This window comes from Ostrea edulis, chromosome 9 (assembly GCF_947568905.1).
Source record: "Ostrea edulis chromosome 9, xbOstEdul1.1, whole genome shotgun sequence".
NCBI lineage: Eukaryota > Metazoa > Mollusca > Bivalvia > Ostreida > Ostreidae > Ostrea > Ostrea edulis.
Genome location: NC_079172.1, coordinates 12,698,818 through 12,714,747, shown reverse-complemented (window position 1 = coordinate 12,714,747; position 15,930 = coordinate 12,698,818). Strand labels below are relative to the sequence as shown.

Genomic DNA, 15,930 nt, shown 5'->3' with positions numbered 1-15,930 from the left:
TTCAGGCAGTATGGTTTCCACTTTTCCGAGGCCTTTCTCCATAAACTAACAGAGTTATTCTGTCCAATTACCACCTGTGTTTCATCAGAAAATATAACTTTCTGCCACTGTTCATTTGTCCAGTGTCTCTTATTTCTACACCACAAAATTCGTCGTTGTCGATTCATTTTACTGATGGTCAGAGTCTTCTGAATTTCCTCCCTTCTATAGCCTTCCTGTTTTAATCTACGGCGAACAGTTCTATTTGATACTTTTACAGACACTGTGTTGTTAATAGATGTTGTAATATCACGTAAAGATTGTCTCCTATTCGTTTTTACCAGTCTGAAAATTTTACGATCGCCCCTGTCATCAGTCAGTCTTGGCCTGCCACTTCTCCGGTTGTTTTCTACACTTCCCGATTCGTTAAATTTCTTTAAAATTCTCCCAACAGTACTTCGATGTATTCCTATTGTTTCGCTGATTTTGTTGTTATTCAATCCCCTTAAGTTTAAATCTACGATTAATTCTTTAACATCTGATGACAACTCTTGTTTTTTCTTTGACATTATTTACATTCGTTACAATACCGGAAATCGTCTGCTGTTCCGTAATTATTCACGGTTCCCCACAACAATCATACCCACGTAAATGTTTACCCAGGATTTTATGTTCCAACACGTTATCTATCCTAATAAAAATAGAATATAAATACCAAGACGACGTTTATGGCGACGACGTCGGCCATGTTTGTTGCAATACTTTTGGCCACTCAGTGTACATTGTACTCTTTTTGTAAAACTTGTTACACTCTGAAGAGCCGAACTACACGGCGAAAGCGCTAAGTGTAAATAATTAAATGTGGATCATGTGTACTTAGTAATCGTTGGATATATATATATATATATATATATATATAAATTTTTGTTACAATTAATGGTCATATATCATTAAAAAATTGAATAAATTCGATCTGAAACAAACTTTATTGTGACGACTTTAGGTTTAAGATTACCACATTAAATGTTGTTAAAGGATTGATAGTGTTAATTAGGTTATCTATCATTAATGTGATGAAAGTATTCACAATCAATGTGCACTTTTCATAAGGAAAATCGCTTCACGTTCAGTATACTAAAATTAAAAGTGGTATATTAGGTCTTAAATACTTGTACTTCTTATCTAGTTTTTTAAAGTTAAATAAAAACGTTTACAATATTTGTCATGCTTGGATCCAATATTTCTTCAGAGGATAGCGATCAAACTTTTGGCACCTCTTATCCCACCCCACCCAAAACGTTTACTGCAACCTAAAGCTCGAAATACGAAGTCATGGCAGAGGGATTAATCTTTCAATTTATGGATTCACCTCATCGATTCAAACTCGCATTTTCACTACCTTTCACTAATTACCATAAAAGGAGGTAACCAGTTAGGGGCAACCAGTCGATGAATTAAACTCTGCATGAAATAGATAACCATCTTTTGATGTTAAAATAACTACATGTAAAAGCGTATACTGTTAAAAACAATCCCATTCCCTCTTGCTACGCGCCTAATTTAGCCAAAGAGATTTGATTGAAATAATACTTGATTTCCATGCCCGATTTTTTCCCGGTCAATCTTTAATGATGAACTAACTGCCAGTACAATGGCTTCCTGACAATGCAGTAGCACGCAATACCGCCAGTCAATTTACAATAGGCACGTAGAACCAACATGATGTGTAGCACCACAGTTCTAGGTCACCTGAGTTTACTCAGGTAACCTATTGCAATTGGTTGTCGTCCGTCGTCGTGCGTTAACAATTGAACATTTTTCACTTCTTCTTGATAACTACTATTCCAATTCTTTTCAAAGATGGTGTGAAGCATCTTTAGGACAAGGGGAGATAAATTGTAACTTTTAGGACGCCTTCACCCCTGGGGTCCTAGGGGCGGGGCAAATTGTCCAAAATTGACCATTTTTCAAAAATCTTCTCAACCGCACCCGTGTAAGAAAAACTAAATGCATAGTGATGTAGAGCAGGAAGGCCTCTACCAGAATTATAAATTTCATGATCCTCGGGGTAGGGGTTTTGACCTCATGTCGGGGCCAAACTTACTATATAGTGTTTATGTGTAAAACACTTAAATACATGTAACATCTCCTTCTTTAGTGCTATTGATATTGAATTGAAACTAGATGGATATTTAGAAAGATCAGATAGTCCTTTACCACAATTGTAAATTTGATGATCCCAGTTGTAGGGGTTTTGGTATTTTTGTGAGGCTAAAATGGTCAGTTATTACATGTGTGAACAATAGACATTTTTAACTTCTTCTTGATAACTTCTATTCCAATTCTTTTCAAATTTGGTATGAAACATCTTTGGAACAAGTGTGACATCTATTGTAAATTTCAGGATCCCTTCACGATAGGGCCTTAGGGCCGGGGCAAAAGTGCCCAAAATTGACCAATTTTCAAAAATCTTCTTGTCTAGAACCACACATGTTTAAGAAAAACTAAATGCATAGTGATGTAGAGAAGGCCCCGGGGATGCAGGAATCCTGAAATTTACAATTTATGTTGTTAGTTTGCCGTTAACATTTATAACCCCTTTTTTCAAAGATGTATATATATTCCACGAACTCCACTACCTACCTAGAGACATTGTTGAAAAATATGTGTTCTGGTTTATTCTTTACCTTTTATTTGAATAGGCATAATACATAACACTTATCTTTATCATAATTATAATGGTTTAATTCATACGATCTGAGTTTGTCCTTCTTGGATTATTTCCCTTTACCATTGTTCAGATAAGGTCAACATTAACAAATATAGAGACAAGTCAAGATTAGGTGATTTTCAGCTGTTACGTTTTAATAACGCATCGGTGGACAATATCTTTTGAACAACTTGAAAGAATTGATATAAAAAAAAATACAGAAAAATATGAATATGAATAATGAAACGGTGAAGGTAACGAACAGCGATTAATCTCACGACTCCCATAAAGAAGACAAGATTAAGAGAAGGTAATGACGGACACTTGGGCACACCAGAGATAGGATCAGGTGCCTAGGAAAAGTAAGCATCCCCTGTTGACCAGTTACGACCGCCGTGAGCCCTATATCTTGATCAGATAAACGGTATAATAGCAAATCCGTAGTCAAACTCAGTGTGAAAACAACGTCTTACAATCGGTAATGGTCTTAAATTTAGAGAACTTCGCTCTTTCTATTTGTGACAGAACTTCAGCTCTATTATGAATCCGGTCGAAGATTTTACCAGACGATGGGATAGCTATGAAAAAGAACTTAATACCTTGTCAGAATGGATTAAAAGTATAAGAGAAATATTGAAATCCCGTATTAGACACATCCAACAAAAATACATACATGTACCATCTATCCTTCTGTGTTCAATAAACCAGAAGTGATCAAAGGATTCGATAGGTAACATGAATAATATTTTGGTTCCAGCTAACAAGCCTGGTAAGAACAATGTCTTTGTAAGGTTTATCATTACAATGTCTTTGTAAGGTTTATCATTACAATGTCTTTGTAAGGTTTATCATTACAATGTCTTTGTAAGGTTTATCATTACAATGTCTTTGTAAGGTTTATCATTACAATGTCTTTGTAAGGTTTATTATTACAATGTCTTTGTAAGGTTTATCATTACAATGCCTTTGTAAGGTTTATCATTACAATGTCTTTGTAAGGTTTATCATTACAATGTCTTTGTAAGGTTTATCATTACAATGTCTTTGTAAGGTTTATTATTACAATGCCTTTGTATGGTTTATTATTACAATGTCTTTGTAAGGTTTATTATTACAATGTCTTTGTAAGGTTTATTATTACAATGTCTTTGTAATGTTTATTATTACAATGTCTTTGTAAGGTTTATTATTACAATGTCTTTGTAAAGTTTATTATTACAATGTCTTTGTAAAGTTTATTATTACAATGTCTTTGTAAGGTTTATTATTACAATATCTTTGTAAGGTTTATTATTACAATGTCTTTGTAAGGTTTATCATTACAATGTCTTTGTAAGGTTTATCATTACAATGTCTTTGTAGGGTTTACTATTACAATGTCTTTGTAAGGTTTATTATTACAATGTCTTTGTAAGGTTTATTATTACAATGTCTTTGTAATGTTTATTATTACAATGTCTTTGTAAGGTTTATTATTACAATGTCTTTGTAAGGTTTATTATTACAATGTCTTTGTAAGGTTTATTATTACAATATCTTTGTAAGGTTTATTATTACAATGTCTTTGTAAGGTTTATTATTACAATGTCTTTGTAAGGTTTATCATTACAATGTCTTTGTAAGGTTTATCATTACAATGTCTTTGTATGGTTTATTATTACAATGTCTTTGTAAGGTTTATAATTACAATGTCTTTGTAGGGTTTATTATTACAATGTCTTTGTAAGGTTTATTATTAAGGTTTATTATTACAATGTCTTTGTAAGGTTTATTATTACAATGTCTTTGTAAGGTTTATTATTACAATGTCTTTGTAAGGTTTATCATTACAATGTCGTTGTAAGGTTTATTATTACAATGTCGTTGTAAGGTTTATTATTACAACTGTAGTTTAAACGAACTTTGCATTTATTCCACATTTGGGAATCACACTTATTCCACATTTGGTAAACGTACTTATACTCCAACTGCCCTTTCAAAAGATGACATTTATCAAAATCCCAGTCAATGGGACGGATGAATAAGATTTACCGTACCTGTACTGGATTCCTAACCTTACAAAGAGATACATTGCGCTGCATGCTGCATCAAGTAAAAGTTCTACCAAACCCCATCTTTCCTCCTCACGAAAATATTAACACCTGTGAAGGAGAAACTTACTGTGCCAGAAATGGTGTAAATCACAAAACTTTATTATTTTTTTTTACATCATTGACAGTTGCATCTTCAACAAAAAAAGGAAATATTCGTATCAGTCATCAAAACTTACTTTGTTAAACACCACTCTGATTACATGCACAAGTACTCTGAAGTTGAAATAAATGAATATGCCGGAGGTTCTCATTGACAATATCCTCGTTGTCTTTGGTGATCAGGCCTTCCAATAGTCTTGGAATTCCCATGGGCACCAATTGTTTCTATATTCTTATGAAGCAAAGTTTATTAAAAAGCTTCTACATGGGAAGAAAAATATCTTGCTGTGGCCTTCAACCCGACATTTAGATGAAAGGTGAAGATAACGAACAGTGATCAATCTCATAGCTCCTATAAACAATACAAAATAGATAATCGGGCAAACACGGACCCCTGGACACACCAGAGGTGGGATCAGGTGCCTAGGAGGAGTAAGCATCCCATGTCTATATAATGATAATGTAAATGGAGTTATCCGTAGTCAAAATCATTGTGCGCGGAACGGCCTAACAATCGATATGGTCCTCTAGATCACCTTTGTTCTGCTTATAGGAGTTATGAGATTGATCACTGCTCATTATCTTCACCTTTCTTTGTACTTAGATATTTTATTGAAAATGATCGATTGATTGTATATTGTTTAACGTCCCTCCCGAGAATATTTCACTCATATAAAGACGTCACCACTGCCGATTAAGGGCTGCAAAATTTAGGCCTATGCTCGACGCTTAGGGCCACTGAGCAGGGAGGGATCTTTATCGTGCCACATTTGCTGTGACACGGGACATTGGTTTTTGTGGTCTCATCCGAAGGACCGCCCCATGTAGTCGCCTCTAACGACAAGCAATGGGTACTGAGGACCTACTATATCTCCACGGGACAATTAACGGTAAACTAAGAACTCAACGTTATGACAAACGAGATGATTTCAGCTTCTCCATCGTAACCTTCCCATATTTATGTAGAAATATTCCATTATTATTTGCATATGATGTTTATGTCTCTCAACTAATTCGATACCCATGTTCTGCGAGATCATCCCATTTGTTTGTCGTAGAAGTGAGTTTCAGTTTGCCGTTAACAATTATGTTCAATACAATATTCAAGTATGATGTGGAAGACTCTATGAAAAGAAGAATATAAAAATATGTCAGCTAACAAAGGAGCGCAATCAGTGCCAATGGAAATTCACCAAAGATCATGATATCTTTCTTGAATTTATTAAACGCGATATGAATTTATTAAACGCGATATGCATGTTTTGCAAACTTTGTGATCCTGTTTTCTTGTATATTTGAAAAGCGGATTATCTCGTTACAACGACATAATTATCACATGATGATGAGATAATTATCTCATAAAAATGAGGCAAATCATTTTTGTTATCTCGTTAGATGGAGTTTGTATTTTGTTATAACTACATATGGTTAATTGCCAACTTAGCCAGGGTTAGAGAGTAGATATTTAACATTGGCGTAAACTGTGGGGTGCTGCCAGTGATTGGTTGTTGTAAACACATCTCATATTTAAAATCAGTCTGCAAAGGAAATACATTTAGCAGCTACTAAGCAGACACCGGATATTGTAATTCAGATTTCTTCTAGGCAAGTTATTTTACTGGAAGTGATAGTGTCGTGGGGAATAGAATAGTAGAAGCCTACGAGTGGAAGCTGAACAAGTACCAGGATTTAGTTTGAGACCGTGAACAGCGAGGAGGATGTAAATGCTTCGCACGCCCCCCCCCCACCCACCACACACACACACACTTTGTGCCTTATTAATGACTAGAAGTTCAATATCAATTTTTTTTTATTAATACTTTATATTATTTTGCGATTTATGTATTAAAGGTACGAGTTTTTTTTGGTAAGTGAAATGAAAACGAATGCTAGGTTCGCTCTTTTGTCTATGTGTGCCATGACAATTGTTTTTGCATACTTTATTAATTAATAGCACACACGTTTTTTTAATCAAACAAGCAATTAAGCAAAATTTCTTACACAGAGTGATTGGTTTAAGCATTGTACATTCATTGATCAATAATATGAAGATTGAACAAAAACTAAATCCAGTGCAAATACAATGATATGTCACCATCGCCATGTTAGAGGATTATCAGAATCAAATATGTTATAGTCTTTTTGTAGATATTTGCGCAGTGACAAGATTAACTAACTGCATGTGTAAAGATCACACACACCTTGAGTGAGAAGGAAGCATACCAGCTGAGAACATACCTACATGTACCTAAATTGGGTCCTCTGGTAAAATTGTTTTGATATTAAATCTGTTTAGTATATTCTGATAAATTCAATCTGGGAACATTGTCAGAATAGAAACTAGAATTTGCAATTATTCAATTATATCAGAAAAAACATGATACAGATCATCAAAATCAGTTTAAATCCCGCGTCTCTAGTTGTTCCGACGGAGGTGCACGGTTTCCTTGTCTCTGTGGGTTTACTCTTTGTTTCAGTAATCCACTGATTGACATTCTTCTCCAGGACATTCAGAGGTAGGGCTCCATCTTTCAGAACAACGGAGTGGAAATCCTTAATGTCAAATCTGGACCCTTTAAGAATGAAACAAATACAACACTGATTTCAAAGTTTCATTTGATCAATAGAAATTGAGATAGTTCTGTTGGTAGAGTCTTTGTGTCATAAAGTGGAGATGAATCGCATCTCAGTAAATGAAATAATCTGTAATCAATCTCTGCATTTGTTTATGTATCCAAAATGATTCGAGACACGAGAGCATATTCTGCGAATGATCAATTCTTAATCAGAGGCAGACAAGCTACTGACAATTAAGTTAATGTAACAGGGGTAACAACAGTCTCATTCAAATTTAGCATTTCGAAAATTCTATAATACATGTAGTTGTAATGATCTTATTTGTAAAATCAACATGTCATTAGGTTGAACGTTACCTGAAGTGTTTCACATCAGTTGTTAAAACCGTTCTTTATATAATGATTTTGGCTACGGATTATTCCATTTACCTAATTATATGATCAAGATAGAAGGCTCCGACAATATGCTTTAGCAATATTTCTAGGGTAAAATATTCCATATTGTTATTTATGTGTTTGATGATGCAACCTATAAGAAATACATGCAAAAATTGAAGATAACGAACAGTGATCAATCTCATAACTCCTATAAACAATACCAAATAGAGAGTTGGGCAAACACGGACCCCTGGATATACCAGAGGTGGGATCAGGTGCCTAGGAGGAGTAAGCACCCCCTGTCGATCGGTCACATCCGCAGTGAACAATCGGTATGAAACACGTCAGACAGCATTTGACCCAATGATAAGTTGTATTGATGAACTAGATCGCATGCAAAACTTTAATTTCCCATTGTGGCCCCATCTTATCCTGGAGGCCATGAATTTAATAAACTTGAAGAATCCCCACTAGGCCATGAAGCTTTTATATGAATTTTAAGTTTTCTGGCCCAGTGGTTCTTGAGAAGAATATTTTGTAATGACACCAACCCATTTTTGTGATTACCTCCCTTTAAATGGGGACATGGCTCTTCCTTTAAAGAATCTTTAATTTCTCTCACCCGAGGGTGATTCGAACTAAGTTTAATGGAAATTGGTCCGGTGGTTCTGGAGAAGATGAAAATATGAAAAATTTACGGACAAACGGATGGACGGACAAAGGTTGATCAGAAAAGTTCTCTTGAGCTTTCAGCTCAGGTGAGCTAAAATAGAATCCTAGATGCAACGCTTATCAAAATCTTTATAATCTCATTTGATCATGAAAAGTAAAGATAACGAACAGTGATCAAACTCATAATATGTGTTCCAAATAGCTGAATCAGTTGGAGATCTTACGAATAAGTTATTGCGGGATCTATGGAGTTTTAAATGTTTCTTATTTTAATATATATATATATATATATATATATATATATATATATCTCAATTCTAATAAATTTTCAAGGCATTAGATATTTTAACACTTTTATGGCTTTTGTAGGAAAAAAATTACATCACTCAAAATAGATGTTATATATAAAATTGAAATGTAATTTATCGCTACACTCTATCCTTCCAATATTACGCTCTTAACGACCCTCAATAAGTTTGCTTCCGTTTTTCTGTTATTAAAAATATTTCCAATTGTTCAGTAAGCAGTATGCATATAGAAAGACAAACAACTCTTATCACCATTACTATTCTCGTAATAAGTACGTTTGAAAAATCTACAAACTGAGTGATAAGTACCTAATTCATCTTTTGCTTTTCTGCGCAATTTTCTTATTTGAAGTTCGCCGATTTTGTATGCGCATGCTTGGCCTGGCCATGTCAGATATCGATCGACTTCCGTTGTGATTTCGTCTTCACCGTATGCTGTGTAATTCAACATATATTGTATTGCATCGTCTCTTGTCCAGCTGGAAAAAAATTAGTCCTTACTTCAATCATAAATCCAAAATATTCATTAATACTGTAGCCATATAAAGCTTTGAAAGAACATCCAATTGCTCATGAAAATGTAGTTTACATTTATAGCCTGATTTTGAGGGGAATGCGAAGTCTTACTTATCCATGAAAAATCACTTCCATATCTCTGTTGTTTTCATGTTCAACAATGAAAAATCAGAAAGAAAATACTATGGAGACTATGGTTTTATGTTCTCCCCAATCAACCCTTCAGATTAAGTATCTTATAGTATCGTATACAGTATAATAAATTGTTATGGGACACTCTCAAGCTATAATCTTTATATTTGTATGACAACTAAATGGATTGAGTAACATATTTCCAGTGTTGTCTAGAGTGTACTGTGTGTAATCTTTTGGACCACAGCTTCTATCTGTAATGCATGACAAATTACAACTACTTTGTTCAGTATTCTTGTCTTTATCAATTACAGTTAATGATTGGGTGGGGCCAAAATACAGACTCAATACTATTACATTACTGTACTGAACATCAGAGCTGCGTATGTGTGTGTGTGTGTAATATATATATATATATATATATATATATATATATATATATATATAAAGCACTAAAATACAACAGCACTCAACATCCAAAAGTGTCGGATCTAATAGTAGATACGAGGTTAAATAAAAAAAGGATGTAAAAAGCACTAAAATGACCAACGACAACAGTGAATTGTCAAATTTTCGGGACGACCTGTCCCTTCTTCAGGACGATATAATATTTACATAGAAAAGTAAGGAAACTACAACTAAACTACAAAAGCTTATAGAGTTTAGTCTTGACCCTCGATGGGAAGAAACTTTTCTATTACCACATATTACACTCGATAATTTTAATATGTATAATGGGTTTTTTTATAAGCTTTTGTAGTTTAGTTGTAGTTGTAGTTTTCTTTTCTATTTAAATATTCTATCGTCCTGAAGAAGGGACAGGTCGTCCCAAAATTTGACAATTCTCTGTTGTTCGTGCCGTTGGTGATTTTTAGTGCTTTATATATATATATATATATATATATATATATATATATATATATATATGTATGTGTGTGTGTGTGTGTGTGTAATCGAAATACGTTTAACTGTCTACTAACTTGAAGTAGTGTAACCCAGTATCAACAACAAGACGACACGCTCGAAATATTTCTGATCCGTATCTTCCCATGCTGAAAACATAATGAAAGAAAGGCATTTTTTAAAATTTAATTTTCACCTTAATCTTGCAATTATCAAACACGCAAAATTATCAAACAAAACGGTAGATCTCCTCACAAGATCGGCATGACTGCATGCTCTCTAGTTATATTCATTGATTACCTAAGTTGAAAAGGTGTTTTCCAGGTATCACATCTTTTGACTATCCAAAACGTGTAAAAGATACTCTATAGCCATATTGTCTTTTGACTATTTGAGTGAATTTAATTTAGAAATCCAGACACTTCATCCCCGCGAGTGGGGGGCCTCCGTGGCCGAGGCGCTCAAAAACCACACGGCCTCTCACCTCTGTCGGCGCGGGTTCGAATCCCGCTCGTGTCGGTAAGTGAGAAAGTTTCCCAGTTTACTTTCGGAAGGTCGGTGGTCTCTTCCCAGCTATATTGTATCTGGGTTCTCTCTTCCACCAATAAAAACTGGGCGCCACAAGATAACTGAAAAATTGTTAAGTGTGGCGGAAAAACATCAACCAATCAATCAATCAATCAATCAATCAATCCCCGCGAGTGTCAGCTATATACAGTAGATACAGGGAATTTTTTCAATTGAATTTACTTGGAACATGTATACTAAATCATCGAAAGCAACCCAAATCTTAATTAAAGACGCAGTCCTGAAAATTTATTTCATAACGAAGTTTAGACGTGACTTCATTCTTGTACAAAGCAGCGAAAACGGATAGCACGAAGGGCGAGAAAGATACTACATAATCACTCTGTCGCTAGAGGAGAAGACGGACGCAAAAAGAGTCTTCTTAACTTTACTACAAGTAGTTTGGTATCAGAAAGAAAAAAGGAAATAACTAACAGGTCATAATCCGTCTTGTACAGTTCCATCTCTTCACCCAGAGATTCAGCATATAACGCCCATCCCTACAATAAATGAAAACAAGTATACCATTTTAGCAAAGCTTGCCGTCTTTAGGAACAGCCTTTTACAGTAAACTGATATAAATGTATCATATGCTTTAAGCATTCATATTTTTGTGAATCTTATTAGTTGTCGAAATGCGCATCTGGCACACCTGGTGCATCAAAATTGGTATCGTATTAAGTTTTATATTATATAAAATCAAGTTTTTAAAAAAATACCTACTAGAAACTACTGTACAATAATTTTTCTAGTATGACCTTGAAGTGGACATGATATTTGTATTAAAAATAGAAAACATTGGTTCTTTTCAATCTCACAACCCCCCCCCCCCCCCCCCCCCCCCCCCCCAGTGAAAAGCAGATGTTCAGCGTGTTTAATTTTTCACACGGCAAGAAACAAAGACTACTAAATAGCTGAAAATTGCCCAAATGTTATCAAGAAAATTTTTAAGGTTTGCATGCCAAAACAGATCATTTCTGTGATTTGTTGAATTATAGAAACGTTTTCGATAGTTGTTATGAATAAGAATAAAATGTCAGTTTCATTATGTTGCAATTTTTCTTCTTTCCTCTCTTCGTTTTCTCTCTCTTTCTTAGACCGAAAATCCTGTAAAATTGTTGAGTCGTACGTGAATTAGATCGTCAGGAGATTATCTCCCTTGCGTTGAATAGAATTTCAACCAATGAAATAAATTAGAATTTTCTCATCATACATTTTCTACCAATCACAAAGGAGAGGAAGTGCATTGTCCAAAGACTGTAAAATACTTCAACTATATGACACCGTCTTCCAAGGAAGACGGTAATAAAATTCTAACACTGAGGCGCTACAAACATATTATGTGATGTAGAAGTCCTAGAAATATAAAAGTACATGTATTTTACTTTTCAAAAATGGTCACACGTCTCAACACAAAGTTTTATATAGAGCGCTGGTAAAATATCAAAATTAACATAGGTATCTTGTCATCGGCCTTGAATATACGTGAATCTCAGTTCAACAGCTGTTTTCAAGATCACTATGATTTAGAACAAGATGTGTTTGTGAAACAGAAATGCCCCTGATAATGGCCAATTTCAAAGATGGCCAAGGTGACAAGGACAAATATCTTGGTACCAATACAAAGACCTTGTCACAAGAAATGCTCATGTGTAATATGAAAGCTCTAATATTTATCATTTAGAAGTTATGACTAATGTCAAATCTTGTAAAAGTAGGTCAAACTCCAAGGTCAACGTCACAAGTCGACAATACCCACGGAAAGATCTTGTCACAAGGAATACTCATGTGAAATATCAAAGCTCTAGCACTTACTATGCAAAAGTTATTAGCAAGGTTAATTTTTTTAAAGTACGACAAACTCCAAGGTCAAGGTCACAGGGTCAAAGATTTTGGTACCCACGGAAAGGTCCTGTCACAAGGAATACTCATGTGAAATATCAAAGCTCTAGTATTTACTGTGCATAATTATTAGCAAGGTTAAAGTTTCAGACAGATTTACAGAATGACAGACAGGACAAAAACAATATGCCCTCCGATCTTCGGGGCATAAAAATGTGCTATGTAAAATTGTATTGATTAAAATTGAAGAATGCAGAAAAAGCGTTGTTACTATCTACTGAGCCTTAAGATGCCATAAGTACGCTATCCATAAATAAATGACCCCTCTCCAGCGGCTATTGAATATTGTAACCGGTACAAAAGGACAGAAAACCATTGAAACCATGTAGATACGTTTAGACAATGTGAATACGATAAATTCTCAAATCTTACTTCTATGTAAGCAGTGTAAAAGGGAGGCAGAGTTGGTGGCTGGAAATATTTATCATCAAGATTGTGTCTGCGATACGACGGACCTGCCTGGGTAGACTGTATGCTAATCTGAAAAGTAGTCCAATTCAACAACAGTTGATTTACGAAACATTTATTTCTTATGATTCATATGCTTAATAGTACATGGTGTGTGCTAAAGCTTCATTTGCACACGCACGCAAGCACGCACACACGCACACACACACACTTCACTGCTTTGGAATTACAAAGAATATAATAACACGTGTAATGTGCTTGTACGTGTCTGTGGCAAATTTGTAAAGTGTTGTTAATCTTCGAATCTAAGATAATATTTAAATACACAAAAGAGCAGAAGAAAACAATATTTTTATCTAATAAGACAGTTCGTCTCACCTGCAAATGATGACCTGGAATAGTTTCGTGCAGAAGTAAAGCCATGAAGTCTATCGTCACCCTGTGACAAAGTTATTTTTCCAGAGTTATTGCCTATATGCTATTACAAGTATGAGCCATAATAGAGCATTTGTATATGTATAGTTCAGAAAAAAGAAGTGTCTAAAATTGCCATATAGTTACTGCAACATTAACATCAAGAAAACGTACGATTTATTGGGATGATGAACATTCACTTGAAACACCCCTGGGCGTGATCCGTCTGGTGGTCCTGCTAAATACTGGCCACCAATGCCATCAATTGGGTTAGGTTCCACACTGTAAATTAAGAAGATTTTGTATACATAAACATAAATCAGAGTATAAATTTCCAAGAATTTTGTATACAATATCAAATATTGACGCACTTCAGCTTTTATTTGACGACTTATTCAATTATAATTGATCAAGAATATGTCGCGTTTTTATTAATATATATCTTGTCACAACAGTGCAATGTGACGTCATTGTCTCGTTGGATTGTTCATGACAGAGATTTTACTCTTCCCAGTATCAGTCCGCTTTCGTTTTGTTTAATTGTTACGCTACTGAACACAAAGTTTTCTGCCATTGTTGTTTATAAATAAATCTTTTTTCTCAGTAGCTCTTGATATTTTATTCTGTAAGTGCATCAATTTGATTGGTAAATTCAGTGCATGATTCAACGTTTGTCGTCCATTGTTGTTGCGTGTTCCTTCCTGCTTTGCCTGAACTATCGAAAGCAAAAGTTAAAATCATTTCTATCACTCTTTACAGAAAGTTTAATCGCGGGCAGAAGCGTCTGGTTGAGCAAAACGTTATGACAAGGTCATTTGTATGATTGATTCTCGTAGAACTTCTAGAAAATAACATTTTAAGTCGATACTACATTGTCTCGAAGGTGCTGCACTAAACAAATCAATTTATTAAAGTACATTATGGTCATTGAAATTGAACTATTATATAATACTACTCATTCTATTAAGACCGTATAGTATGAACGTATTCGCTGTAAGAAAGAGTTCATACTCCACTGGTAAATTTGGAATGTTTTTAAACAAAGTTGGTAATTTTGGTTCTATGTCATTGTGGATCGCGTTCTTGTACCACTGCACTATTTCATCCTGAAATAAAAACAGAAATAAGTCATGGAACCAAATTCACTTCAAGAAATATTAGTAAAACCGAAAAAATTACGTTGATGAACTTATACAGATGTAACAGATTAAATTAGAAATTGATCTGTAAAAAGTATTCTTACACCAGTTTGAAAATAAAAACTCTGGTTCGCCTTCACTTTGTCAAAAAACTCTTTGACAGAACCTTTGTGGTGTAATTTCATCATGACCTGTTGAATAATCAGTATCAAATTTATTTCAATTTAAATTCGAATTTTAACTTAAAGTATGATATTCTAAGCTTTATTAGATGATCATAAAATGATTTAATATTTTTAAAAAAAATCAAATTTATTTACCTTTTTCATTTCTGAGGAGATTCTCTCGACTTCTTGGAGTCCCTTATCGTGTACATCCTCTGGAGACATATCCAGTGAAAGATGCCATCGTAGACATTCCTTGTAGAATTCTACTCCCTTGTCCCAACTACTTACACCGAAACCGGATCTGGTGTGTTGAAAATATACCTATCGGTGAGATTATGCAATTTTTGTCACTATCATAAACTTTTTCTTACAGGGATAATTTCAAGCCAGAAAGAACAAGCATTCTGTAAATATTTCACAACAAGACATGCCCCGTACCAGTCCCAAGTCAAATCGTTTGCGTAATATTTCCAAAGGATCCAAGTTAGAATAGGTCCTCAGTACCCTTTGCTTGTCGTAAAAAAGGCGACTAATAGAGCGTTCCCTCGGAAGATACCATAAAAATTGAGGACCCCTATCACAACAGGTGTGGCACGATAAAATTAACCACTCCTGCTCAAAGACCGTAAGCGCCGAGCATAGGCCCAAAATTTGCAATCCTTCACCAGTAATGATGACGTGTTCATATGAGTGAAAATTTTTCGTGAACCATATAAAACCAACCAACCCAAGTCAATTCGCTTGCGAAATATCTTTCGTCATCAGTTTAAGGATAATAGAAATATCAAAAAGGTTCCTAAGTTAAGGGATTGTAGAGAAAAAATAGGAAAAGTTCTATAAATCTCGTAAAAATCACTCATGATCATTTGTGATGAAACTTAAACTTGTAAACATATAGCAGTAAAGAATATACCAAATTTCAGTTCCTAAATCAAAACATGTTAAAGAAAGTCCGGAAAACAAAACT

At 34.5% G+C, this 15,930-nt stretch overlaps 1 protein-coding gene across 1 annotated transcript in view; it reads right to left on the bottom strand.

The window, feature by feature from the left end:
- Positions 1-6,673: 6,673 nt before the first annotated feature.
- Positions 6,674-15,930, bottom strand: part of LOC125659549 (uncharacterized) — a 16,630-nt gene continuing 7,373 nt past the window's right edge. Inside the window, exons 9-18 of the mRNA XM_048891248.2 lie at positions 15,117-15,284; positions 14,901-14,987; positions 14,669-14,763; positions 13,832-13,939; positions 13,622-13,682; positions 13,208-13,315; positions 11,369-11,433; positions 10,444-10,515; positions 9,125-9,294; positions 6,674-7,454 (exon numbers count right to left, since the gene is read on the bottom strand). Coding sequence (XP_048747205.2) covers positions 7,243-7,454; positions 9,125-9,294; positions 10,444-10,515; positions 11,369-11,433; positions 13,208-13,315; positions 13,622-13,682; positions 13,832-13,939; positions 14,669-14,763; positions 14,901-14,987; positions 15,117-15,284 — 1,146 coding nt within the window. The 3' untranslated portion in view covers positions 6,674-7,242. The remainder of the gene's footprint in view (positions 7,455-9,124; positions 9,295-10,443; positions 10,516-11,368; positions 11,434-13,207; positions 13,316-13,621; positions 13,683-13,831; positions 13,940-14,668; positions 14,764-14,900; positions 14,988-15,116; positions 15,285-15,930) is intronic.